At 42.6% G+C, this 26175-nt stretch overlaps 1 protein-coding gene across 2 annotated transcripts in view; it reads right to left on the bottom strand.

Annotated features, from left to right (window-relative positions):
* The window catches only part of rapgef5a (Rap guanine nucleotide exchange factor (GEF) 5a), a 38666-nt gene extending 14854 nt beyond the window's left edge, over nt 1-23812 (bottom strand). Inside the window, exons 1-9 of one of the 2 annotated variants that reach the window (XM_076106235.1) lie at nt 23669-23812; nt 16080-16130; nt 14188-14294; nt 13380-13501; nt 12405-12582; nt 7419-7500; nt 7244-7292; nt 7022-7095; nt 3361-3552 (exon numbers count right to left, since the gene is read on the bottom strand). In XM_076106235.1, coding sequence (XP_075962350.1) covers nt 3361-3552; nt 7022-7095; nt 7244-7292; nt 7419-7500; nt 12405-12582; nt 13380-13501; nt 14188-14294; nt 16080-16130; nt 23669-23812 — 999 coding nt within the window. Of the gene's footprint in view, nt 1-2269; nt 2285-3360; nt 3604-7021; nt 7096-7243; nt 7293-7418; nt 7501-12404; nt 12583-13379; nt 13502-14187; nt 14295-16079; nt 16131-23668 lie in introns of those variants that run through there. The other variant, XM_076106236.1, reaches the window with a different exon arrangement.
* Between the last annotated feature and the right edge of the window lie 2363 nt (nt 23813-26175).

Here is a 26175-nt window from a genome sequence, read left to right as displayed (position 1 = left end):
AAAACAAGTGCATGAAACTGTCCATTATGTGGTACAGCCTATAATGGTTTAAAACTATGGGGCACAGGTTGAGTGGACTCTCTAGAGACAGAACTTCAGGATGTCCAAACCCACTTCCAAACTGCTGTACGACAAAACTGTCGTGCTGCTAATGTACAAACCTCCATAACTGTCAGTTCTTGAGAACGTCACTTGTTCTCAGCTAACAGGTGTCTGTCCCCTTTCCTTCCAGTTCTTCCCATCCCTTCCTTTAATTCAACCATCTGTACTTCCACCTCATCTACACCCTTCCCGCCTCACTGTCTCCTTTTTCTGTTTCCTCTCCTCGCCACACACTATCTCTCTCTCTCTGCCTCTCTCTTTGTCTCTCTCTCTCTCTCTGTCTCTCTCTCTGAATGGTCCGACTTTATGCTCTAGAGGTTTGAGATTTGGGGAGAGGAAATAGAGACCATGAGGATAGGACATGCACTTGCTGTGCCCCTTATGGGTCATGAACTGCATCCACATCTCACTCTCACACACACACACACACACACACACACACACACACAATATGACGTATTGTACAGAGGAAAGGTGGGCCCCACGGAAAGCCTAAAGGAAGCACTCTCTGTTCCCTTTGTGTTCCTGTGTGTGTGTGTGTATGTGTGTGTGTGTTGATAGTGACCGTGGCGTATCTGTGTTGTGATAGCTCGGGGTCTGATTCCTGAAAATAATTGATAAGAATATGAAAACACAATGCTTTTCGGTCAGCAGCAGTAATCTCCACAACGATTAGAAAGTAGCACAAGCAACCAGACCAGCCTCCCTGTGTGTGTGTGTGTGTGTGTGTGTGTGTGTGTGTGTGTGTGTGTGTGTGTGTGTGTGTGTGTGTGTGTGTGTGTGTGTCATGCATGCTGTGACCTTGTATAACACCATGTGCCGGTTGACCTCCTGTAAACTCTGATGGCTGAATCAAATGAGTACGAATGCAAAAGTCCGAAGTGAAAAGAAGGCAGAGATGCACCCGGTGCACTGTACCGACACAGGAGTTATATCACTATGGAAACAGCCCACACCAGTTTGTCAGAGCATGTCTGTCATGAAAAAAAAAAAAGAAACCATGACAACCCAGTAAAAGGAGATTAGTCTTTGTGGTGAATCGAGCTCGTTGATTGGTTTTGGTTTCTGCCACATGTTGCTGCCCGAGCTGGACAATGAGCATGTTAAAATGATAACCGCACATCCTCTGCTGAACAACACCGTTCCTATGCACACCCGTAGATATTACTATGGATCAGATAAGAGCCTCTTCTTGAGCCCGTCCGCCTGCTAGAACCATTTGATTCATTTCCTTTTACACTTTTATTGTAACCACTGGCACCCTCTGTGAATGCAAGTGCTGCTTAATGCAACGTGATTGTTAAATTATACGACAGCCGAACATTAACGATGTGTTAAATATGATGAATGGATAAGATCAGGAGAATGAAGCGGTAATTTCTTTTTAAAGGATAGATGGATAAGATATTTTTTTGAAGTGCATCTTCTGTATCTCTTATAGGTCATGTAAGGATTTCCTTGTTTACAAAGCAGTGACGCACAGTAGAGCCATCACAGTCATGACCACTCAGCACCTGCTGATGTTATTCCATACTTTCTAATGTTGTAAATATTTGCAAATATACTGTAATACTATACCTTTCATTTGCCTTCCCCTACCTCTGATAATATAATGCCAAATTAGTATTGGTGTGCGGAGGTGCACATGTAATCATCTTATCTAAGAGAAAAATATTTTTAAGATCATTTTTGGAAACAGAAATGATAATTTGATGACAACCTGACGACTTCTGCAAGCTCTGCTGATGCTGTTTCTCTAAGAAACATATATAAGAAGCATCAATTTAATCTGACCTGAGAATCTCTCTTTAAATAAAGTTGAATAAAACTCCTCACTCTACAACAATGTCACCTTTGAATCATTTGAATCAGCTTGTCCCAGTATTCTTTGAAGCTTTCTTTGAATCATTTCTGTATTTAAACCCCAAAACACTACAATTTGTCACGCATAACTTCATACACAATTTCCTGTAATTTGGCACAAAATATTTATGTTGGGAAACTTCATGATCGGGACAATCATCTAAGCCACAAACCACAATGATTGAGCAGTAAATATCAATGTAAGTTCACTTAGGAGCCTTAAAGGAAAATATAGTATTATAATACTAATACTCTGACAAAGGAAAAGTCTTATCCCCATAACTTCTATCCTTGTGTAACTTACATCATTTTGAGAGGCCTTGAAATGACACTACATATATTATTAAAGTAGCCAAATTGTTTTACAAATGAAAAGGCTCAGTGTGTGGTGTTTGATGAGAAGTCTAGTTGAACCCATTACTGCTTTAAGAACACTATAAATATTTATCTGTAGTTTCAAACAGAAGCAATGCTGTTATAGCATTTAAAATGTTTCTACTTTTTATTGTACAAGCAACGAAAGTGGAATCATATGCACTCTGGAAAATCCCCAAGGCTGGGTTTCAGTCGAACTCGCCACGCTGATGAGATACTGTATATATATATATATATATATATATATATATATATATATATATATGTGGTAGATTTCATCGGGATGTAGGGGGAGATCTGACTGCATTCGCTTCATTTCCTGCCCTCAGGTGCACTATAGAGCAGGATTATACAGTACAATGCTTCTCTAACACCCCACTCATTAAGTGCACCCACTGACTCAGCCTGCCACAGCGGCAGCAGTGCATGAACACACACACACACACACACATAAGCTCCCACACATGATTAGAAGCTCTAACCAGCCAACTCACACACACACACACACACACACACACACACACACATGTGAACACAGACGCACTTTACAGACTGTAAAAAGGGTATGGGCTCACATTGCACTAAGCCATTATTAACACCCACATCAGACGAGCTAGAGAGCCGGTGGTTATTTAATCTAAAGTGATATGAATGCAACGATATCTTCAGTTTGCGTGTGTGTGGGTCAGTGCAGTACAGTACAGTACAGAAGTAAGCAGACATGATATATATGTGTGTACTTGTGCGTCTGTCCTTTAGATTGACAGCAACACAAATCAGGATGGTACTGATCCAGGATTTACTCACATGATCCCTGACCCTGAACACGTGAGTAACTCAGACCTGAAGGGTGTCTGTGTGCTTAAAAAGTGACGACAGTAATGACGGCATTTACCACATGATGACGCGCATTGCCCTCTGCTCACGCTACCCATATAGCCACATCTTGACCAACGACTTCGCAGAACAACATCAGTCCTTTGGAGGAAAACTGTCTGATATTAATGACTCCCTACTCACCGCCTGGTTCCTGTCAGGCAGCCGGTAGTTGTGGTTCTGCAGCAGCCGACAGCCGTCCTTGGCCAGCCGCTGAACGGCCTCCAGCCCCAGCCGGCTGGTCAGCTCCTCGCGGCCGCACACGGTCCCCATTCCTCCCCCGCCGCCGCCACCGCCGCTGCCGCCGCCATCCCGCAGCGCACACACCCCGCTCAGCTGCAACACAGGTGGCATGAACACATATCTCAACCCGCAGTCCCAAGACATGGTGGAGACGCTCACAAAGTGTTTGTGGGATGGAGGTCAAGAAAGTTTAGTGTTTTTGTTCCAAGGGAGACCGAAAGCAGTTTGGGCATAATCCAAAAACTTGCAACAAGTTTTTCCTTTGCCCCTTTATGCCCATGTGAGGAGAATGAGATGAAATGGTAATCCTGTCTGTCTTGTTCTCTCTCTAATTCTTCCTGATCTCTTATTCCTTTTATCTATTACAGTCTGTTGCACTTCTCTCTTTGTCTCAGTCTGACTGCTCCGTGTCAGAGGATCTGGCGGAGAAAGAGAGAGTGTGTGTGATTAGTAGCATAAGTGGGCGGGAGTGTGTGTGTGTGTGTGTGTGGGAAGAGTGTGTGTGGTGCCTATCTGTCTCCTCCCCTCTATAGTTGGGACTCGTTTAAACCATCCGACCGATGTAGATAGGAAGTGTGTAAATGTGATTATCTAACAGTGATGTTTAGAGAGAAACACAGAGCAGCAGACACTAAAACCTAAAGACACGAAGAGAAAGAAAGACAGAAAAAATGAAACAGAAAGAGAACAGATTCCATCAAAAGAGCTGCAGGACAATGGATAAACTAATGGCTTTGTCCTCGAAGTGACAGAAAACATGTCTGTGTGCGTGTGCTCCCTAAGGTGCTGCTAGTCGATGGTTATCACCAGTGGCAGCCAGCCTGATCTGTTTATTTTCCTTGGAGAAGGGAGAATGAGTTGTATTTCATTTGGCTCAGAGTTAACCCTTCCTGTGAGCTCAACTATCCCACGGTGCCATGCTCTAACAGAGGGTAACACACACACACACACTCAACATGAAAGCATACTCCCACGCATTTTGTTTACGAGGAAAACTCTTATCTGCTAGAATAGCCGCGTACACACACACACACACACACACTCTATATCAGAGCCACAGCCCCCTGTCCCTTGCTGCTTCCTGTTAACCTGTGTTCAACTTCCTGTCCAAGATAAACCTGTCTGTGTCCAAGTGTTTTTATTGTGCGTCTGTCTCCGTCTATCTCCCTTTCTCTGCCATTGTATCCTTAATTCTTCTTTGGTCTCTTGTGTTTGACATCTATGATAAGCTAAAACCTGCAGTAGGCGGATAGATAACTGAAACTAAAGTGGTAGTTGTGTGTGGTTTATTGTCCTCCTTCTCCTTTTGTCAAATAAACTAAAATAATACTCATGTTACCACTATGATAAATGCCTATATCATTGGCAATTGACATTTAATTAATTTTAATCTAACATTCCATTTGTAACTGACCGAGAGAGAGAGAGAGAGAGAGGAGGGAGGGAACAACACTGTCTTGGACTGCGTTTTAATGCAGCTGAATTCACAATACAGTTGCTCTCATTCACAAAATGAGAATATGATTTGGTCTTGGCTCATTAGTAGTCAAATATGTTAACCAGCAGTCATTCCCAAGCTGCTGACACAAACACTATTGCCTGATTACGACATCGACAGCCGAAATAAACAAAAATACAGGTTCATGACAGCAGCTGTGCTGTGATATCGGCTGTATTGACATTTAAAAGGAATGATCATTGCTGTCGTGCTCATGCACAGCCACAAAGCAACTGTTCCAACATCTATATAAGCTGCAAACGCATTCCAATGTACTCGTAAAACATGACAGAAATGTCAGCAAAATGACTCTTAACTGTGTCATAAATATGGCTGAACAACAGCACTGTGACTATTCCCAGCGCAACCAAGATATAATCCAGCTCTAGCTAGAAGAAAATATTTACGCTTATTTTTTTCTCGCCTAAATAAAGAAAGTTGCAACAATTCAGGCGCTATAATCATTAAAAAAAAACTATAATTTGATCGCAGAAAATCACTCTTCAGCTGCACTCCGAAGTTGTTCTGTATATGTAATTGTGTTTTAACAGACTCTCTTTTTCCTGTTCTCCTCCTCTCTCCTCATCTCTGGTGTAACCAGAGAATGAATTATTAATGGAGAAAAAGAGGTTTCCGCTGTAAAGAGATGGGACCAGAGAGCAAACAGGCCTTCCTCTGCACTCCGTTCTGACCCCATTTTCTACATTCAGCCACCTCATGGAGGCACACACGTGCACTCAGTGACCTTTACCAGAGAGCACGGTAGTCAGAACAAGCCAATTATGATCCGTTATTAAGGATGTCCCCAAGCCAATCTGTGTTGGAGATGAGATGTGTCGGTCACATTGAGTCTGATCCTTTTCCAGTCCTTTGTTTACAGCAATCTGGTTATGTTGGCTGTCAAAAGGCTTCACTGTGCCCCATTAAAACACAACCTCTTCCAAACGCACAGTACTGCAACAAGCAAGCACACTGTGTTATGCTGCGTCTGAGGAGAGGTTGTCCAAATCTTTCTGCATTAAAAGGGATAGTTCAGGTTGTTTGAAGTGCAGTTGTAGGAGGGACTTATCCATAGTCAGTGCATTATAGATGACGGTCGGCACGCCCTCAACTTGGAGAAGCAGACAGGAGTTACATGAGCAAAGCAATGTGCAGCTGTCCACTGGGAACAGAAGAATAACGTGTTTCAGCCACCTGAAAGAAAGGCCCACCTAAAACAATCAATACCGCTTTAAATGGTCGCTATAATTAGAATATTTTACTTCACTCTGCCATGAGACTGCCGTTTACGATGGGGAACTGGAGCCGTTCGTTAATGCTCTCGCCAAAGCCACCAGACACACTTGAAAAAAAAAAAAATAGCAATTTGTAAAGTTATGGTTTTTTATCCAGTGGAGTCTGGTGGCTTTGGTGAAAGCATAGATGAAAGTTTCAGTTCCCCGTGGGAAACATAGACTGTATAGCTGTTTCAAGGCAAGGCAAACCAGCTCTTCTAAATATAGTGTACACTTAAACCTGGTATGGATTCTTTTTAGGTTGGCCTTTGTTTTAGGTGGTTAAAATACATTTTGCTGACGTCCCTTCCCACAACAGTTCATTGCTCTGCTGCTGTGCCGGTACTTGGATCTGCTTCTCCAAACTGGAGGGGTGCCGACTGCCGGCGTCTGCTGTAGTAATACACCGACTACGGATAAGTACCTCATAAAACCCCACCTCAAAAGACCCGAACTATCCCTTTAACAATCCCAAACATTACTATCTCCACTGTTATTGTACCAAACTATAAGCTTCATTTAATACTTACTTAATATCTCTGTGCTAAATTGGATTAGCTTTACTAACTCTATTGTAGGCCTAAAGAGATTATGCACTGTCCAGATTACCCAGGAAAATCTAAATATGGGATTGGATTGAAAATTAACTGAAGGATCAGTGTTGTGGGCAAAATTAAATTATGAAGACGTTATTTAGTATGTGGTAAATTGGAGTGTGTTTCTATGTGTGTGTGTGTGTGTGTGTGTGTGTGTGCGTGCGTGTGTGTGTGTGTGCGTGTGCGTGTATTACCGGGCTGCTCTCCTCGCTGGGTGTCTGAGGTTCCTGTTGGCTCGTCTCCGTCGTCTCAGAGTCCTGCTCTGACACTGCAACCAACCACGAAGAGATCAAGTTATTTATGACAGATATTCACACTGATTATGCTTCATTGTCACTCCACGTTCTCCTGATGAAAAACACACCAACAACAACTTCTTATGAAAGCAGACACACTCGGCCTAAATGTATACTTACAAGCTTTGCGAGTCTTTCGGGCGAGAGCAGCAGCCAACTCACTTTGTACCTGTTGGGGAGAAAAAAAAAAGGTGTCAAATGACAATATGCAGAGATGTAAAAACTATAAATGATCAATTAAACAGCAATATGATGCTGTATCGACCAATCTTCAGACACACATGAACACACTGACCGTAGAAGTGAGCCTCTCAAGAGCTTTCATCTGGAGAATCTCACTGCAGATGTCCCTGTTGCCTTCAGAGTCCTCCTCTGACCTTGGATAGACACACACACACACACACACAGCTTTACTGACATGTGCATTATTCTGATCAAACACTCTCCAGAGAAATAGGTTTCCTGCAGGGCTTTGGTCCTCTCTACGCTGCCCCCTGGTATACCTAGAAAAGAACTACAGCCTACAAACGTCTATTTATCAGCTGGATGTCGTTACCTGAGTCTGCAGTCAAATTGACTTAAATGGAGAGAAGCCACTTTTCTATTTCCACCCTTTGTGGAAAAACACTTTGCATCAAACAAGAGACCAAACCAGTCGTAAATCTGATCGCAAAGTTAATTAAAACAAGATTAGGCAGATATATGTCGATAAATTGTTGTTCAATCTTGTACTGAGCATCTTTAATGTAATGCAACATAATTAGACCTGAAACATTTAGTTAAATATTCAAACTTAAATTACCTGTTTACATCATTTAATACGTCTACATGGTTCCAACTTATCAAAATGTGAAGATTTGCTGTTTTTCTCCAATTTACATTGTTATAAAACTGAATATTTTTGTGTTTCGAACCATTAGTCTGACAAAAAAACGTAAATTTGGTTCTCGGGAAATGCGATTTTCTAACATTTTATGTAATTAATTGAAGCATAATGAACAGATCTATTGGTGCAGCTTTAAACATGATAAATATACGGCAGATGAGTGTATTTTCTGTGTGAATACATTGCTATTCGGCAGAGTGGTGTCTGCCTGCTTTATTTTCCCCATGTCTTTCTAGTTCTTCACTGCTCACATGTCTTTGTATGGCGCATCTTTCTCTGCAACCCCCTTCTCTCTTTCATGTGGCTTCATTTAAAATAGCTCCCGGACACACCCTTCTATTGATGTTAGTGAGGTTGTGTGTGTGTGTGTGTGTGTGTGTGTGTGTGTGTGTCAACGCCGGCTGTGCGTGCATGTGTTCAGAATGCATGTCGATATGTAACTTGTGTCGAGGATTTTTGTTTTTTCAAGCCCGAGTATCTGTGAATACATTTGTGTATGACTTCATCTGTGTGTGTGTGCGTTGTATAAACAGGTGGTTGTTTTGGGGTAAACTCTGCGTTATTCCCACAGCAATAATACAAGGTTCTACAGTTTGTCTTCAACAGCGGCAGACTGCACCCGGAGGGCCCCTCATCTAATATGTTCTCTTACAAAACCACTGTTTGGATTGGTCTCCCACACACTGCCTCACCCCCACACAACACACACACACTATTTCTCAAGCATGCACACACATCAATTTGCATACAATTTGGATTTTATCAACAGATCCCAGTGGCACTAGTAATAGTTGTGAAGGAAAGAAGATGAAGCACTGCGGACTGTGTGTGTGTGTGTGTGTGTGTGCGTATGTGAGTTTTCACTGTAATCTGATCAGAGAATGATAGATGCAGAAGCGGGGGAGATGGTGATAACATGTAGCCCACAGCCTGACACTTCAGCTATCGGCTCTGACACGGACAGAGAGAGACGGAGGCAGGTACACCAATAGATGCCTTAAAGGAGTGTGAAAATAACAGATTTTTACTGTCACAATAAAAGCGGTTGGCTGCTTGTGCTTTCCTTTCAGGATGAAAACGACTCCAATCTCAGGACTGATGCGCAAACATCTCACAGAGGGCAAATTATCAAGTTGTCAATGCAATTTAATGCTGGGTGATTTTTTATCTTTTGTTGTCCATTAGTGGGTCGTGAGATGGACAAAGTCTATTACTCATCATGCTACAGTTATTCTCATCTGGGTCATTAGGTTTCTTTGGCCGCCGTTCGTTTAGCAATTTGGTGACTCACCATGAGCCTGAATGTACCAGAGCTGGAGGAGAGGCACAGTGGGAGGTGTGTCACCAATCATTAAGCAGCGCAGAACAGCATTGAAAGAGAATTATTGTGATCAGTGCCTACAGAAGGCTGCTGGTTGGAGTCGTGTTCTGTGATTTACCAGAACAGATCCCATTTAAACCAACCTATTGTTTAACTAGATTCCTGAAGCAAGAAAAATGCAAGCACACACTCTAAACCATCTACTGCAAATGCACATGTTGTTGTGATCCGAATTGAAAGCTTATGCAAGTATTTCAAATGCAGGAAAACGGGCAACCTAATTGCTATATCATATGCAGTGGGGCGGCGTTAGTGTGGGGGACAAAGTACAAAGATTTGTGCATCAAATATTCAGTAACAGCGCTGCCAGAAAATGTGTATTTGCAAAGCCGACACTGTAGTTCAAGTTGTTGTTGTAGTAATAATTGTTTTATACAGGGTGGCAGATATTAGACATTCCCAATATACTCTGAACATATTGCTTTCAACGTTTTTGTTACAGGGCACTTGTATTGGATTACATTATACTGTGTCCCTCCCTTGTGTTTTGTGTGAATACAGAAGTTGTGTGCAACTGATATACTGTACAGAAAAGGATTGAAATCAGTGCCTTAAGTTTAGTGTGCTAGATAGTAATCAGTTCACGCTCTGACAATCTAAACTTGACATGGATTTAACTTTAAATGAACAAATGTGGGGACTTTTGCTGCAGGGGCCAGTGTGCAGGACATCTTTTCATAACTGTAATGCCCTCTCCTTACACAGCTCTTCTAAAAAGCACTATATATGCAAGTTTTGCCCTTACTGTAATGTGAGACACAGAGGAAGAGAGACAAGTAGACAGAGAGACGTTCTTGCCAGTAAAGCTCAGTAGATTGAAACAGAATTGCATTCAGATGGAGACAGGGAGGGGGAGGGGGAGGGGGGAGAGAGAGAGAGAGAGAGAGAGACAGACAGTTTTTTATACTATATATGAGACTCTCAGTTAAAATAACAGATAACTTTCAAGATTTAGAAGACCATGAGACTCTAGCAGGGAACAATGAACAATAAACTAATCAACTTTAATGACCACATTGTGCCTGCTGGTAGCACAATTCTATTCTTCAGACACAGCAGTCCGTTGAGACACGCTGGCAGTGTTGACACAAACTGAATAATGACACTCACACAGGAACATCTTCTACACACGATGCAGAGGAGATAACCCATTTAATTAGTAGCGCGTTGTTGTTAGACTTCACTAATGTAGAAATCACCGGCAGGAGGCCTAACAGTCAGCTATGTTGCCCTATCAAGTCATCAGTATCAATGTAATGCTTGCCTCATTAGATTAAACTACAGCAAGAGACAGGGAGCCAAAGTTCATGAGCAGCATGAGCATCAGTTACACACGGCTCCATTTGAAATCGTGACGCAGCAACTTCAAAAATTGTGTATTTCTCCTGATTTTAAGTTTGTTAACGAGAGGTTGAGAACTCTGACTAGACATAAAACATACACCGTATCTGAGGCATTTCTAAAAGCATTGGTTAAAATGTTTCATTTCATTATTAGCTCAGCCTGAAGCTTTGCTTTCAGGTGGTTGAACAAACAGTTGTTCGCCTGGGCAGGTTTAGACGGTGCACACTGCCAGGATTTTATTTAAATTACTGCATTATATGAGCCCTCTGGTCCTTTTGTCTCCTTTTTTACAATTTCAACAACAGGAATCAAGACTCAGCGTTAACCAACAGGTTATTGTGTTAACCAATGCATCGTAAAGTCTCTTGGAAGCAGCCAGTGGAATACATCTGGTGTTTCCCCCCCACAGATACAACTATTCTCCTTTACGCCAACAAGAGAGCGAGAGACAAAGAGCGGGGGGGAGACGAGAGGATGCCTGCAGAGAAATGGTGCCTCAGTCAAAGAGAGAGACAGACAGCAGCGGGGTCAAAGTGACAGATGAGTGAGAATGTTGAATGCATAATATCATCTGTGTCTAATCTAAGAAAATGACAAAACAGCACTTTTTTCGGATGTCGCTTTGAGTAAATACCTACAAAATATTTGTACATCCCTTCATATGACTAAGAATACATGAAAAACACAACATGATACATTTATGCAGACTCCTCAGGTTTGTAAATTAAATTCTGGTCTGTTGTTCAGCTTTCTGCTGTCACACCAGAGAACTACAGGTAAAAGCCAGGGGGGGGGGGGGGGGGGGGGGGGACCTAAAATGCAAATAGCCACCATGTCTTCCACCCATTCCTCTGCACGCTGTGGAAACACTTGGTTGGAGTGCCACTAACTATGCATGGCTTGCACTATATAGAAAGTAACATAGAGGTACATACAGAATGTTACATGAGATTCATATTAGCAAGCATGACATTCAATTCCCCTCGCTGTCCTGCTCTCTCCCTGGTGTCTACAAATACGCTTTTTGAAGTTGACACACATGCTCTCCATATATATATATATATATAGTGACAGATTGAGTTCAGTGGCAGCCTCAGCAGGAATCCCACACACAGGAGCAAAAAAGCTGGGAACCCTAGCTGACACCACTCTGCGTGTGTGTGAGTGTGTGTGTGTGTGTATCACATCATGAGTCAGATTTTGTGCATTATATTTAGGATTTAAAACACTGAATAGAGATTAAGTTTCGAGCTGGGATTTGGGGATGATCTTTGGAGAGAGTGTGTATGTGTGAGCGTACATTATGAACAGAAATGCACTTGCGAGCGTGCTCGCCCACACTTCCACCAAATCAAACCCTGCGACTTGTCACTTCTCATGTTGAAACATCAGACGGACAAATGACCTCAATCATATATCGAAATGGGAACGCTGTCACTTCCACTTTGATATGTTATCAGAGCAACTAGCTTCCAATGGAGATCGTCCAGTGTGTTACAACTGAGTCACGTTCACCAGCAACTATGCTCAACATTCTAACTAATACTTATATAAATATTCATATTAGTGTACGCTAGTAGTTGAGGATTATTTAATCAAAACTAAGTGTTGATTCAAACTTCAGCACCCTACCATCCATAACTTGCAATGAGATTTTATTGGACACTTACGGGCTGTTGGCCCCGCCTCCAGAGCGAAACTGGATGTACGGGGCGAGTTGAAGGAGGAGCCTAACAGCCTCTGACCACTCCCCCTCATTGGAGCGAAAGTCACAGGAGGCGGAGTCACACTCCTCAAAGCTGAACTGGTAATAAGAGTTGGAATCTGAAAACATCACCCGCTGGTCCACTGGAGAAAGAATAGAGACAGAAAAACAAAGTGAGAAGTAGCAGCTTCCTACATTCCTATTATCATTTTCACAGTGATAATGTGTGAATACTTTAACAAATGTGGTGTTCATCCTATAATAATACCTGATGAAGGTATATAAAAAGATTATTACAGTGACATTTCTTCACTCTTCATCACAATAAGTGAAGAATGATGCACGAGTGGTATTGTTTGTGTATATTTGTACAGTTTATCAAGAAGTAAGTATATACCATTCACATTCAAATCAAATAACTTCAAGTCTTCAAGTTGTAGTCTTCATTCTTTAAAGAAATATAATGTGTCATCCATAGCATACTGAGTGTACCTTCAACACAACACAGGGTAAACGTAAAATTAATAATATAAACACAATTAATTTTCTTCGTTATCAGCTCTATTGAATACAGACATACGGATCATATCCACAGTGATAGTAGATTCAGTATATTACAAGCTTTAGTGTGTAAATATTAGCTGTTAACATGGTGTTTGGTGAATAATGAAAGAGGATGTTTAGGGGTATTATTGGGGCGCTTGGATACATTTAAAGTACCTTATGGAAAGTTAAGCAGGTGAATGAAGCAGTGAATCTCTTTATCGTGCCTGAAATTACCCGGTCAACTGGTTCATCGTTTGTCTTTTTACAGCGTGTGTAGATTGTGGCCGATGTCACTGGAAGGTGACTATACATTTTGAAGCGCACTGCAACCTCTAGTCGTGTTAGCGTGTTTGCGAATGTGTGTGTGTGTGTTTGTGTGTAGTTGTGTTGTTACCAGACAGCAGGACTCCCAGCTCCAGCAGCACCTGCCAGACGCGCACAGCAGTGGTCCGGCAGCGCACGTACACACACTGCTCACACAGCCACTGCACCAGCTCCACGCCCACGTAGCTGCGCCTGTTAAAATACACACACACACACACACACACACACACACACACACACACACACACACACACACACACACACACACACACACACACACACACACACACACACACACACACACACACACACACACACACACACACACACACATTTTCAGCACACAAGCACAGTGTTATGATAAACATACACACACACACACACACACACACACACACACACAGTTCTTCCCTCTGCACAAAGCTTGTCTTTTCTTATTTAATCAATATCCATTGATTATTCATTAGTTCTCTCTAAGCCTTTTCCTCCGAATACATTGAATACTTTCCGTCTGCTTCCCCCAAGGATAAACTCCTTGTGTATGTGCGCGTGTGTGTGTGTTTGTGTGGGTGTACCTTCGATGACTGTTAAGAGTACCTATTTATATTTGTGTCCAGATGTTCACATGATCCTTGCATGCATCTGTATTCATTGTATGTGCACTATATTGCATGAGAGTGCATGTATTCCCGGAGCATCATGTGCTCTGCTATAAAACGTCTACGTCACGCTTTGCTCGTCTTACTGCATAAACAACTGGACTGGCCAATCGGAACAGGGCTCAACAGTGACTGGTGAGTCAGTGTGCACATGCTTAGCCAGACACATCGATTGATCTCTGCACACAGACCGACACACAAACACAGAGACAGGTTTACCGTATGATTCTGGCCAGGTGTATCTTGTCTTTAGCCGGGTATGGTCCATGAGAGAGGAAGGCATTCCTCACAGCCCGACCAGCACATGGAAAACTCTGGGAACATGACTGACACACACAGAGAAGCATTTGTATTAAAATCTGAACACCAAAAAATGTACAAATGCATCCCAACATGATTTTGCACATGGACGTGAGACTGCAGAGATCTCGTGTGGCTACATGCTGTCATTGACGCGCTCGCAAGGACAGCTCCATCTCTTTCCCCCTGAGGATTTAAACACCGACTTTGTCTACACGCCCTGCAAGAATCTCGCTATTGACGCTACGGTACCGTATTTAAATTAAGCTGTTTACATGGGCCGCTTGTTCTGTTTCATTCATATTCACGGTTACATGTGACAGACGAGGCTCCGTGCACGTTATGTTCAGAGACTCCCTCGTGGAAGCAGAGCTTGCAGATGACTGCACTGAAAATCATATTCTTATATAACATTTATATTAGGATGGTAGGGCATGTCATAAATGGTCACATGTATTACAACGGGACTAGTATTCCATGGGGACCTTTAGTAGTTTGTGGAGGTCGTCAGTGATCGTAGTCTCATGCGAATCTGCCGATGTCCAGAATTTGTCAATAGAAATTCCCCCTCAAATTATCGTACCGTATTTCGCCAAAGACAGAGGTCATGTGATAAATGCAAAATCAGCATCTTGTGCTCGCTTTTTGTTTACTCTGCGCCTTTTTGCCACTTTCCCTGTCGAGAATTATGGAGGCAATTATATATATAAGTTTAAAAACAGCATTTTGGGTGCAAACTCAGGGGGCTGATCTTGCTCCACAGCATGGAGATCAACATTTGCACGAATGATAATGTCAGTAAATTTGAGTACAATACAAAAATTGCTCGTCCCTATGCAAAAATATAGACGTGGGGGGTAATTTCTAAATGACACGGGGTCCCCTGGTAATATCGTAGGGTGGTTCTCTATTTTTGTTTGGCACATGCAAAAGGAAGCACCTGCAACCCATAAAGCACATAGTTAACACAATACACATTTTTGCAGATGGTTTTGCACTTTTCCTGACGGTTTGTTACATAATGTGCCAAGAGACACTGTGTTGAAACATTGACTGTAAACATAACAACTGGGTTTGTCTTCAAAAACTCAACAGGGAACAATTAAGTTATGTTCAGGTGCTGATTAGTCATCGTCATATTCAGAGTATCGCAGTCTATGCGCACTGCAGTACTGGACAGACACAATTTACAATTTAATTAATTTAATTGTTAACTGTGCAATAAGCTTGCTGGACAGGTGCTCATGGGCAAGGCGTTTTACCAGCGTCACACTGCTCTGTGTAATATCACGATATAAACATTTTCATTGAGGCAAGATATAAAATCTAGTGAAATACAACCGATAAGAATACAACAGTGCTGAGGAACAAACTACCAAGCAGACACAAAGATTGTTTTGGACTGCAGTGCACATAAATAAGCAGCATCCAAGCTTTAAAAACGTTTTAATTCAAAAGCAAATGTTTTCCATGTTCAAAGAGAAATGTACTCCAGTGAGATATTTAAGCCCCAAGGCTTCAGAGTTGCAGTACCAGATATTTGCTTAACCGCATTATATTGATGCATGTCAAATTAAGACTCTCCCTGAGAATGTGTGTGTGTGTGTGTGTGTGTGTGTGTGTGTGTGTGTGTGTGTGTGTGTGTGTGTGTGTAGTTGGTGAAACTAGCTAGGAAAAAACCCCAAGGTAATATCACCACTGATGTCACCTGTATTGGGGTTAAACAAACACACCTTTGCTTCATTGCAAAACTAAAAGGATGACATCACCCGTGTGTGTGTGTGTGTGTGTGTGTGTGTGTGTTTCCTTACCTTGTGTACTGTAGGTCCAGTGCTCGGTCCGGGGATAGTGTCAGGTGATTGCTGTTGAAACACAATACACACAAGCTGTCAGAGCCAACACACAATGAGACACACACACACACACGCACACACAGTAAATACACTGAACCAACAAGACTGTGAGATGAGAAAGACCAGTTTTACCATTCGTCAGGTTTTGTTTGAACCACCAGCAGCAACAACGATTGCTCAAACACTCACACTTCACTGCATTACACTTTGCCAAATTTAAAGTGTTTGATGATAATCTGACCTTCACTCAAACACTCATCAAATCAACAGATATAAATTAAATTCCTGTGCGATTGTCACTTCGACTGTCACAATATAACAGTCAGCATAATATATATATCTCTTCTACTGTCATGCTGCAGTCTTTGCCCCGGGCGTCATCACTCCACCTCTACTTCCCCCAACAGGAAATGAAGTCGTAATCTCTCTGGATTATCACGGTGCTACTGCCAGAGGAGCTAGATGACCGTGATGACACCATGGTGACACACTTACTGTCGTAAAACAGATTCAAATTGATTGTAACTGTTTAACTCAAATACAACATGAATGTGAAATGACTGAATTGATTATTAAGCTTTTCACAATTCTCAATGTCACAGTGTTCAGGTTACTGTTAGTGAAGTGTGCTGTACTGAGACAGAATATTTAGTACTGAATCACACGTTCCATTATCATAAAGTAATGATGTTGCACCAGCTTCAAAAATACATCTGTATTGTGTTTTTACTGTTGATATGCAGCCAAAATGTAATATTTTAATAGTATTTAACCACAGTACTTAAAAGATATCTCAAAGATTAAAAGCTTTTAGATGAAAGGAACCCTAAATATGACGCAGGGAAAACTTCACAGTGTCCAAAAGACATTGACCTCCCTGAACCGTTTTATTGTTTTACAACAATGAATCACTGTGGCTTAAAGAGCGTTTATGACACTGATCAACGGACAAAGACTCTTTGAAGTCAAAGCGAACAATCTAAATTAAATCAACACAAAGCAAAGAATGACTGTTGCATGAATATTTACCACCTTTACACTGGTACAGCTGAGTTACCACTGGTTGAATGGAGAGATTGTTTATGTGTAACCACGGTGTGACAAGGGAGTTTGGGTTCAATACACCCGTATCTGCAGTTTCCAATAGCTGGCTAGTCAACTGCTTGCCTTTTTCACACACGTTCTCACTCGTCAGTAGTAGAAAAGACACAGGTGCTAATACCATTAATGGTGTCTCTGTTCTATTCAAGTGCCCCAGTGAGCCATGACAGTGTAACAGTGAGCCATTACGCACGACAGCAGCTACATGGAATTCATTCATTGTGCTATGTACACCTGTGACATGTCATATTTAAAATAAATCTGTGAAAGTGCTTTTGAAAAGTGCCAATCAGTTGAAAGACACTGAACAGGTGGAATGGGGAAAAAAACATGTGGTACAGCGATCCTCAATAATATAGCTATCGAGCAAATAACGGTAAAACATAGCGGAAGACGTTTCGATGGTCTGGTGAGACCAAAATGAATCTTAACTATTACTACTTACTGCAACAAAAGCACCGCAAGAAAAAAATCTAATATGAGTAATTAATTAATGTAATCGGAGCAAAACTCAACTCAACAGGATACACTTTATTCAGGTAACTCCGACAAAAGCTGCACCAAAGCTAGAGGGAACGCTCTTTTAAATAAACATTAAGGAACAGCTTGGATGCAAGCTATTTTCTGTTTCTTATTGCAATGCAGAGCTATTAATTTGCCAAAGCAAGAACCTCCTGCAATAGGAGTGCAACAGGTCTGTGAGCTCAGTCAGTGAACCTAGAAGCTAGAAATCTCTGCCGTCCTTCGCCCGATGACGAATGGTGCGATACAGAGAGATCACATGATGGAACAAATGAAAAGCACCTAAGCAACTGCGGAGGATGGATGTGGATGAGGAAATATAAATAAGTTAACGTGCAAGAGGAGAGAGAGAAGAGAGGGAGGCTGAACCAATCACAACAGTGTATGAATGAAGACATGACGGGGGATATGAGCATGGCGGATGGAGCGGGAGAGCGATGAGCCAGTGAAATCATTTTAATTGTAATCGTGAAAAAGAGAAAAAAAAGTGAGTGAGACAGAGACGGAGAGGGAGAGGAACGACGCATGTCTTTGAGTAACAGGAAAATGAGATGGATGATGAGAGAGATGCAAAGTGGTGTGTGTGATCCTCATTAGAGCGATGACACTATCTGGGACTCACACACACACACACACACACACATACATACACACATAATGGCAAGCGAGGACACACACATGCACACAAACTGCATTCGAAGCAAGTAGCTGTATCACAGCTCACCTACAACACTCGTCATTACAGGAATACACATTTCTGCAGAAAGTTGGAGCAGAAAATCTATATCACTCTCATATGTGTGCATTCAAATATACAACGCTACAGCAAGCAGCCGGTTAGCTTAGCTTAGCATAAAAACTAAGTAAGCGTGGCTCCGTCCAAAGGTAACAACATCCACCTACCAACAATTATTTGGATTGTCGGTCGGACGAAACGAGCAATGTCAAAATGCCATCTTGGGTTTAAGGAAATTAATATGGGAATTTTTTACTACGTTCTTATATTTTATAAAACAAATAATTCTATTTTTAAATCATCTGTGACTTAACCAACAAAGAAAATATTAGGGATGCACCGATCCAACTTTTTCAGTCCTGATAGCGACACCTGTGCTTTTGGTATCGGCCGACACAAAGTACCAATCCAACACTTAATGAATTGTTTAATTAATACGCTGTATTATTAAGCATTGTGTGGAAGTGATTGGGTTTATACTTTTATGTGTAAGGCAACATTAGCTTGTGACTCAAACATTGCTTTCCTAATATTGTAAAACAAATTGTAAACAAATAAATACATCAATGCAAATGTACTGAATTGTTATTCATCAACAATAATGGGATCCAACAACCCGATCCAGCTATTTAAGTCAGTAACAGAGCCATATCCGAATCGGCACATCTCTAGGAAGTAATCATCAGCTGCAGCACTAATATCATCACTTCAAATGAGAGATCACAGAAAACGCTGGGGGTGACAGAAAGTCCAAAAGCACATTTATTTTCCCTATTTGCAATAAAACGCACGGCTGGAGTTTTAGATTAATCCACGCTGGAGAACATTTTCAGAAGAGCAGAGTTTTTGGGCTGTGAAAAAAACACGCCAGCTCGGGGTGGACGTCCTCCGAGATATCAGTAAAGATGAGAGCTTTTTTTTTTTTCGGCGTTTGTGTGCGCGTGTGACGACAGGCGCTGTTTGGACTGGAGGTTAAGTAGAGCACACCAGCCAGCCGAGTACGCAGACTAAATAAATTGTTTCTGACTCTCGCTATCTCCGTCCCGCTCCTTCTTTTCTCTCTTTTGTCTCGGTCGCTCTATCTTATCTCTCCATCTCTTTGTCTCCCGGTCTGTTGAACACAGTTCTCTCGAGAGGTCTTTGTTTTCTCCGCCATCGACTCTCTCCTCATAAAAACAAAACGCGCGTCTCGGCACACTCACACACACCGTCTCCAGAGGAGTTCTCATTCATACTGTATCACACGACGAGAGACATGTCTGCTGGCCATCTTCCTGTGAGTCTCTTTGTCTGGGGCCTTAAGTTTTCTCACAAGCATGCTCTCCTCCATCAACGGGCATATACTGCTGTCAGTGCACCGGAGGCCTGAAAGAGAAGAGGAGATGAATGAAGGAGGCACGAGAGCTATAAATGAGAGCGCGCACACACGCTGACATGCTTATCTGTGTGATGACTTCAAAGTGTGCCGAGAGAGAGAGAGAGAGAGAGAGAGAGAGAGAGAGAGAGAGCGCAGCAGAGAGTGAGGTCATTATCTGCAAGAAATGGATTACTCTCAGATTAGATTGCTGAGCAGTGAAGAGCTGTAGCACGGTATGCTTGCAAGCGTTCTCTCACACACACACACACACAAACACACACACTCACACACTCACACACTTTGTATTCATTCACACCAATCTCCTGTCGACTCCTAGACAGATTCGTCATACAGGGAAATCAAAATGGAGACATCAAAGCAGCCACGGCTCAATGGACACACACACATAAATAGACAAACACACACAGAAACCCACCTGCCAGACCACACCTATCTGCCAGCACGCATGACCTTTGGCTTACCAACACGTCAGTGATCTGTGTATTGTTGATAACAGACTCATTTCAGGAGTTATCAATCAACGGAAAATGAATGTGTACAGTGTCAGCATCTCAACTGTGAATATCTGCTGGTTAAGAAACTGGATATTTGGGGGTTTTGGACTGTTATTAGCTATTATAATGATACTGTAACTTATTTTAATCCCTAAAATGTTTGAAAAACTGCAAACCCCCCCCAAAAATGTCTTTGTTCTTTTGTTTTCCTTCATGTATTATCAGCATTTGCTAATCCCGCGTAAAATTAATTGCTTTATTGTGCATATTTCATCCAATTAAAGTCTGTTCTTAACTTATTTTAAGTTGTTAATAAAGTTTGGAAGCAGTATGAGCATACTTGTCTCTGTGCTAATCCTTTCAGTCAGATACAGTGCTTCTATGTGTGTTGAACATCTCTCTCTCTCTCCACCCCTCACTCGCCCTTTCATCTTTCTTATCTCGATGTATAATGCAGTTACGGATGTGAAATATTGCTGGCAGACATTTTTTTTAAAAACGCATCACAAGCCACTGTTTTGCTGAATGTATAATGCAGAAATGCGATAATCTTCAGAGGAATATCTTCAACTACCCTCCAAGACAGCGTTCATAAAGTCTTCGAGTTTACATTATGACTGTAATAATCTCATTTTACAGCCTAAATGATATGTTTTGAGCTGCAAACTGTACAGTGCTTGTGTGTCAAAGTAACGTTAGTCTACGTTTTAATCCACAACAAGCCGTAAATTCACAAATAATGGTCACAGTAAGTGTCATTTTACAAAACACGTACAAAAAATCTGATATCATCTGGAGGCAGCAATACAATTTCCAGTTTGTAGTCCGCCATAAATCCAAAAATGAAAGCAAGAAAGACAAAGAAGCTGCATTCTCAAACACAATGGCCTGATTACACTGAGGAGGCACCAAGATTCAACTGTTTTTTAAGGGTATTTGTGAAAAATATGCCGTTGCGTAATTCCACCTTCTTCACCTCCAACATGACTCATTTCTTTGCGTGCAATCTAAATGCAAACACATTAAATTGCAACAGCTACACAACACACACACACACACACACACACACACACACACACACACACACACAGTGTCAGGGTGGAGAAAGCCTTACTGGTCAGCTGTTTTCTGATGGCAACGTTATATGTGAGGAAAGTTTCGTGTCCCACGCTGGCGTACACACTGGTTTTTCTTCTGTTATGGTGTCAGCAACAAAAATCCAAGCAGGACTAAGAGTCTGCAGTGAAACTGGTCCGGAGCTTGAGATTGGCCCGTCAGCATCCGTCTCTCCGGCCCAGCCAGCCGTTCTGCTGGCCAGCTTCTACTAGTATGATGTACTCTGACGTGAAGTCCACAGCACATATGTATCCATCCATAAGTGACTTTTGGCTTGACTATTAGGTGGCTCTCAAAGCCGACACCTGGCTGAGCTGTGGAGCTAAAAGGAAGAAAACTAGCCACGTTCTCCCATGGTGTCAACTTCTACTGCGCGGCTACTGTACAGAGCACCCTGGGAAGTGTACTGAAAGTCAAAAAGGTAATTTCCTTCATGCAAATATCTCAATCTCAGCCAATAAATGATGAAGGCCAGAGCAAGTCACAACAGAGAGGAATGTGAGACAGGATCCAGTGCTGCAGGCTGGAACCACAGGCAACAGATGGCTCTGTGCAACACAACAGTTTCACGTCATATAGGCTGTCGGCGAACATCAAAGAAGCGCACGAGGTAATGTGAAAACTTGCTTGTGTCGGATGTTTTGCACTTTTACCGAGCTCCCCGAGTATTAGAATAAAAACAAACAAAAGCCCAATATTCTGCAGGGAACAACAAACCAGGTAAACAGGTGTGCAGGTGTCCACCTCTGGAAGAGATGCTGTGATTTGAGATACTGTTTACCGTTTCCAATTCTCAGTGCAGCACAAAAACAGTCCGTGGCTGTTCCTCTCTCACATCTTTTCGGAGAACGTATACATGCATACAAAAACAAGCGTGTTTCTGTCTGAGTGCGTGTGGTGAACCATAGCCAACTGGAGAGAACCAGTCTGCACAGAACAGCCATACCTTTACACTACTTACCCATGCCTCATCACACACACACACACACATACACACACACACACACACACACACACACACACCAAGTTAGATGAAGACACAAGAAGGAAAACTCCACGTTCTACTGTGTTCCCTTCTTTCGGCTATTTCGAGTGGGATCCAGCTCTGTACGTGGTTGGTGTAACTTCATATTTTTGCAATAGTCAATCGTAAACTATTCCTTGTGGTTTCATTGTAATGTTGTCTGTCTGGTCTCATATTTGCATATTCCGTTCTGCAGTTGATTATAGGATTACCTAATGTTAACGTGCTAATCGTATTAAACAGGTAACAGGAACACTGAGCAGCCTCAAAATGTAACTCCTTTAAACGTCACTTAAAATAACAAATTGTACGACACGACATGAACTGCTCATCTCCTCCGCCCAAAGTGGCTTTTCATCACAAATGTTGCATATATTTAGCACATTTCTGGCACCAGTGGGACGGGAAGTGTTGGCACTCTGTCCCCGATTCCCACAGAGGCAATCAGGGACACATTTTTCTCCTGGCTGCCACAGACGATGACGATGATGAAGATGAGCAGAGACGACACTGCCAGCAGATATTAGGCTTGTCAGGTGTGTTCGTTCCACATCAGGGCACACCGAGTCACACTCATTTACTGCTTACTAGACCAGTCATCACAAAACACAACCAGAGAACCCATGAGAGGATTTATTTTGTTGATTCATTAAATAGTTTTATTACAGAATAGAGCTGAAACGATTTGTATGACTAAGACATTTGAAGGTATTTCACCGTTTTCACATATTTCTAAACAAAATATAGCCTAATTTAAATTAAAAAAACAGATTCAGAGATTGTGCATTGTTTAGTGCGTGTGTTGTGTGTGTGTGTGTGTGTGTGTGTGGGGGGGGGGGGGGGGGGGGGGGGGGGGGTAGTGTTGCCTTGACTACCGGAGTGTGAAGGTATGGTGTCCAACAGCAAATCTAGTTATTATGGATGTAGCACGCGAGCACACACGCGCGCACATACACACACACACACACACACACAGCCTCTGCGACAGTAATGCTCGTAACAAAATGAAACCACCTGAGTCGTGACGGGGTTACGAAACAGCCTCGCGGCACGGAGCGGTGTCGGGGAAACTCGCGGTTGCAAAGGTAAAAACCCGTCAGCCGCTGCTAATGTCCATCAAACACAACGCACACGGAAGGACGGACAGTCGGTCAGCGGTCGCTGAGAAATACTCACGCTCTTCTTCCGCAGGTGCAGCCCGTGCTTGAGCAGCCCTGGCAGATCCCGTATCTTGTGTTTCAGCTGCGCCTGGTCCCGTGTGCTCCGGTTCCATCGCAAGCCCGCGAGCAAGCCGTCCTCTGCGGGCTCCGAGTCCTCCATGGCTCCTTTCCGTCTCCGGTCCGTTCTCGAGCCGCCGCCTGCCACCGCAACCGGGTGTCTACAGTATCCTCACGAGGCGCACCGCCGCCCGCGCTCGTTCGCCATATTCCGCCTCGCGCTCGCACGCAGCGACCTGCATCTGCAACCAAACCGCGCGCAGCTCTAACGACCCACTGAATGTATTCCGCAGCACGCGACGTTGCTGCTCCACCCAAAGGCTCACGCGTCGTAGTCCTCAGTAGGCGACTACTACCAGGTTGATGTGTGTGTGTGTGTGTGTGTGTGGAGGAGGGTCACAGGTAGAAAAATTGCATCACTTCCACCTTTTAATTCTCTGACCATTCCGATGAAAGAAAAGCGCGGGATGCGTTTCAAACCATCACATGTAAACTGTTGTAGCCTACTGGTGCAGTCGACATTTAGTATTATTTTAATGTTTATCTATGTCACACGTTGTGAACTCAAAACACTTCTAAATATAGGGGGGGAGGGAGACAATTAAGGCACTTGGGAGGGCTACATCACCACATTACCTGGCTCAAATTTCCAAAAGTAAACAAAGAGCAGCCACAGTGTGTATGTCTGTGTGTGTGGGGGGGGGGGATGTATGTGCTAAATGGCAAAGCCTGTGTCCCAGGTTTGGAGCTGTATTTTACACCGACTGTGAGAATTAGGTGGAGCCTGGAGCTTTGTTCATCGGAGTTTAACCTGAGGCAGAAAGGAGGTGAGCTGAAACGTGAGAGTCTCCACCCTCCACCCTGTGAGGTGTTGAAGGTGAGACACCATGTCTCCCATGTGGTTCCCCACCCTACACATTTTCAAAATGCTAAAAGTCCTCTTTCCGCTTCCTTTGTCAGAGGCAGTGTGTGTTTGCATAACATGCTGGTCATAGTGGAGGTTTAAGCAAGCCCCAGTGTGTGCCTCCTATGTTTTAACCTGACCGGAAAAGTTAACGCCTGTAGCCAATAATGTAACCATTTGTTTTTAAATGTACCACATCATCAATAAAAAAATAAAAAAATCTGTATCCAACATTATTAAAAAGGGTGCACAAGCTCTTTTTCATGCAACACGCAAATCAAAACCATGCGTTTTGCAGCAGCGAAGGAGTCATGGGATTAATAATAACGAGTTCACTATGGCTTGAAAAATAACTCCGCTCTCTTGGGAAGTTGAAGAAAGTGCATTCAATTTGATTACAGATTAGAAATGAAGAGATGGTCTGAAAGATAATTAATTTGAATTCTGTAGATCCAAGAGGCTCCAGATGACATAAATGTGAGCAGAGTTCAGCGTGAGTGCAGTGGGTTCGATTGTATCACTGAGACGTCGAGTCTGCTTTCCTGATAGGATTTGTAATCTGGGATAATTGGCCCCTTTCAGGGACTCCGATTATACCAACAACATAGCTGTCGGATGGAACGGGCCAGCGTGCTGTTTAGCGTCTGAATAACACACACACACACTCATATGTGAGGAAAAACTCTTTATTTTTGTTTAGATCAAAAGCGAACTGTAACACTTCATCCATCGACATGCTAAATGCAAGTTGTTTTGCTAAATTCAGACACAAATATGTTAATAAAAACAGTTATGTGCATAATAACGGAGATACGCAATGACGACTTTTTCTCACTGTCTCCATTGCTCTCCATACTTTGGTTGTCAGTGTCACATTTCTCATGCTGATGCTGACATTACACACTGACAAAATCTGAAAGTCCATACAGTATGCATGCAAGTAAAGATGCACCGAGTTTCACTCTCCACAGACTCTTCAACTCTGCCTGTGGCCACTTTGTTGCAGTCTGGTGTTCAACACAACAAAGCTGTTGTCACTGATATATATTTTTCTGATTCAGATAGCTGCATGTGTGACACAATGCTTACCCTTTAAACCAAGACTCATAATAGTTTATTGAGCTTCAGACGTTCAATCAGATACATTTTTTGTTGCCATGCAGTCTTTCCCAAAAACGTATAGAAAAGCATGTCAGCGGCAGCTGCTGTATTATGGGATCGGCTCCAGGAACAAGAAAAGGAAAGGAGCAGAGAGGCAATGAAGACGTATGACGGGCGAAGGTGAGGAGCAAGGCACACAAATGAATCCTGCTGTAGTGGGCTCAGTTTTAATTCTAGAGGGAAAATACTGGTGTCATATGAACAACCTGGAGTTGTTGTGGATGAGGGGCCCAATTTAGAAAATGTTGTCCCCCTGTTCATGATCCCTAATATCTGGCCAGGCCTCATGTATGCCATAATGTACCAAAGTTATAAAAGACAAACTAAACCCAATTACTGAGAACAGAAAGCCCATCGGTTCGTTTCAGATCATCGTTCAGACAGCTTTGACGGACAGCGCT

The sequence above is a fragment of the Anarhichas minor genome, unplaced genomic scaffold (assembly GCF_050575085.1).
Source record: "Anarhichas minor isolate MPS153535 unplaced genomic scaffold, ASM5057508v1 ptg000033l, whole genome shotgun sequence".
NCBI lineage: Eukaryota > Metazoa > Chordata > Actinopteri > Perciformes > Anarhichadidae > Anarhichas > Anarhichas minor.
This window is presented reverse-complemented; position numbering and strand designations above follow the sequence as displayed.